The sequence below is a fragment of the Perkinsus marinus genome, assembly GCF_000006405.1.
Source record: "Perkinsus marinus ATCC 50983 genomic scaffold scf_1104296934426, whole genome shotgun sequence".
Taxonomy (NCBI): domain Eukaryota; phylum Perkinsozoa; order Perkinsida; family Perkinsidae; genus Perkinsus; species Perkinsus marinus.
The window spans coordinates 346-2,307 of NW_003214796.1; the positions used below are offsets into that span (position 1 = coordinate 346).

The following is a 1,962-nucleotide window of genomic DNA, read 5'->3' on the forward strand; positions in this document are numbered from 1 at the left end:
AATGGTATTTTAGTTGATCACACTGTCGTCACTGCAACTGCGTAAAACCACGGACTCGGTATCTCTAGACTGATGGATGTCGGGCTTATCACTCCAGTAGACAAAGTGCGTGTTAGTAAGATTGTTGCAATGCAGATGTTCTCTTGAAGGACTAGGAGAACGCAAGATTCAGATGAGCTGCTGACGATAGGGTATATACAGCTCGAATAACTGTTGTACAGCTATAAAGTCTGTTAAAGTGTCAGCTATAGATTATACAAAGACGAGCAAGAGAGCAAGATATCAAGTCAACTATGAATACTTATCAACACTCCCCCGCCGCAGAAGTGACTATCTTCAAGTTACCAATATATTCATAGGACAGAGAAGGAGAGTTAATAGGAGAAATAGCAGCTACAGCTCCTTTAATAGCACGGACCACGTAGACTTGGTCAACAAGCCATTTCTGGCTGAGCTTAGATCTACCAAAGTTGTATCGGAGAACATGGTCCCCTACAGATAAGACAGAGAAGTCGGAACGGGCAGCAGAAGTATCAGCAAAGGTAGATCGAGCACGAAGAGTTGAGTCCACATTTTCGGCGGAAATCTGGGCCCACTTACAATCAGAGGAAATTCTCAAACTGACATCTTGTAGCAACTTATCAGCATCAGCTCGATCAGGCATTCGGAGAGGAATGAAATGATCCAAGCTATCATGAGCTTGCTTCGATAGGACCCGACTGGGAGATATAGCTGGGGGTAGACAACGACCGTGAACGAAATGCAGGTCGCTACTGAAGGAGCTTGAGGATGGAGAAGAGCGAACAATATTATTAACAATGTAGCATACCCTAGCCATCAAGATTGTCCAGTGGATCTTATTGCCAGTCTGCTGGATGAGACATCTTAACATAAAATTCACCAATCTGTGGCGGGATTCATGCCAGCCATTTAATCGCCTAGCGTGTCCCGGGCTCCGTGCCCACCTAATGCCAAGGGCCTTGCTCCATGCCACTGCAGCAGTACTTGTAAAGCGAGCGTCTGAATCGGAGAGCAAACCCAGAGGGTAACCACGAGCTAGGAAAATACCCTCTAAAGCAATAAGGGTTAAATGGGTAGAAGCGTTGTCGGGAACAATAGCATAGGTAACATAACCAGTTAAAGCGTCGACCACCAACAAAGACATCAATGAATCATAATGAGGAGTGCGGAACTCGTCTTGGCGAAAAGGACCGATAAGGTCGACTCCTAAGAGTTCCCAGGGCTGAGCTGCTTTGGTAAGCTGAGAACCGAGAGTATGATTAACAGTTCGAGACTGCCGTTGCGCTTGACAAATGACACAGCGCTTTTGGGCCTTCAAGTACTCTGAGAGAGGACCAGCATCGAAGTCCGACTTGATACTCCTGTAGAGCTTATAGGCGCCCCAGGGTGGTTGAAATATTTCATAGTGAAATATTTCAAGAATGTTTCAGTGAAATATTTCAAATATTTCACATTTCCATGAAGATTGGCATCGCCAACCCCTTCAGATTCGTCAATCTGGCGAATCTTAAGATTAAAACTCTAACCTCACAAACTTGAAAACTCAAAGAACGTTTCAGAAGTCTCTCAGTCTCAACTTGAGACTTCCAGACTCTCAAGTGTGAGGAGACTAATCTCGAAATGAGATCAAGCTAGAGCTACAGTATTGGTTCTGAACTAAGCACCGTTTGGGAAACCTACGGCGAAGAACAGAAGTTGTGCGTATTTTTTTCCAAAATCAAGTTAAACACAAAGTGAGAGAAAATGCTTTAGAACTTCATTAACCGGGGATCGTGCTCACGGGGTTTGTGGCACGCGATTATCTACTTCGGCGAAGAATTATGATGTACTTATCCGCATTTCAGCGAGTTAGGGAGGGTAAGTAAAAGGGGTCTCGATTAAACACGGTCTTGCAGTCCCTCGCTGATAAAAAGATTTGCACCGTCAATTACCAGTCGACAT

General features: G+C 44.7%; 2 protein-coding genes across 2 annotated transcripts; both read right to left on the reverse strand.

Annotated features, from left to right (window-relative positions):
* Window positions 1-304: 304 nt before the first annotated feature.
* On the reverse strand, window positions 305-664 carry Pmar_PMAR014033 (hypothetical protein; the record flags this gene model as incomplete). Its single annotated transcript, XM_002784861.1, has 1 exon — window positions 305-664. The coding sequence occupies one exon, from the start codon at window positions 662-664 to the stop codon at window positions 305-307; it is 360 nt and encodes a 119-aa protein (XP_002784907.1).
* A 301-nt stretch (window positions 665-965) lies between these two features.
* On the reverse strand, window positions 966-1,165 carry Pmar_PMAR014034 (hypothetical protein; the record flags this gene model as incomplete). The annotated part of the gene is made up of 1 exon (XM_002784862.1): window positions 966-1,165. A coding segment is annotated over one exon (200 nt), but the record flags the coding sequence as incomplete, so codon positions are not given.
* Window positions 1,166-1,962: the final 797 nt, after the last annotated feature.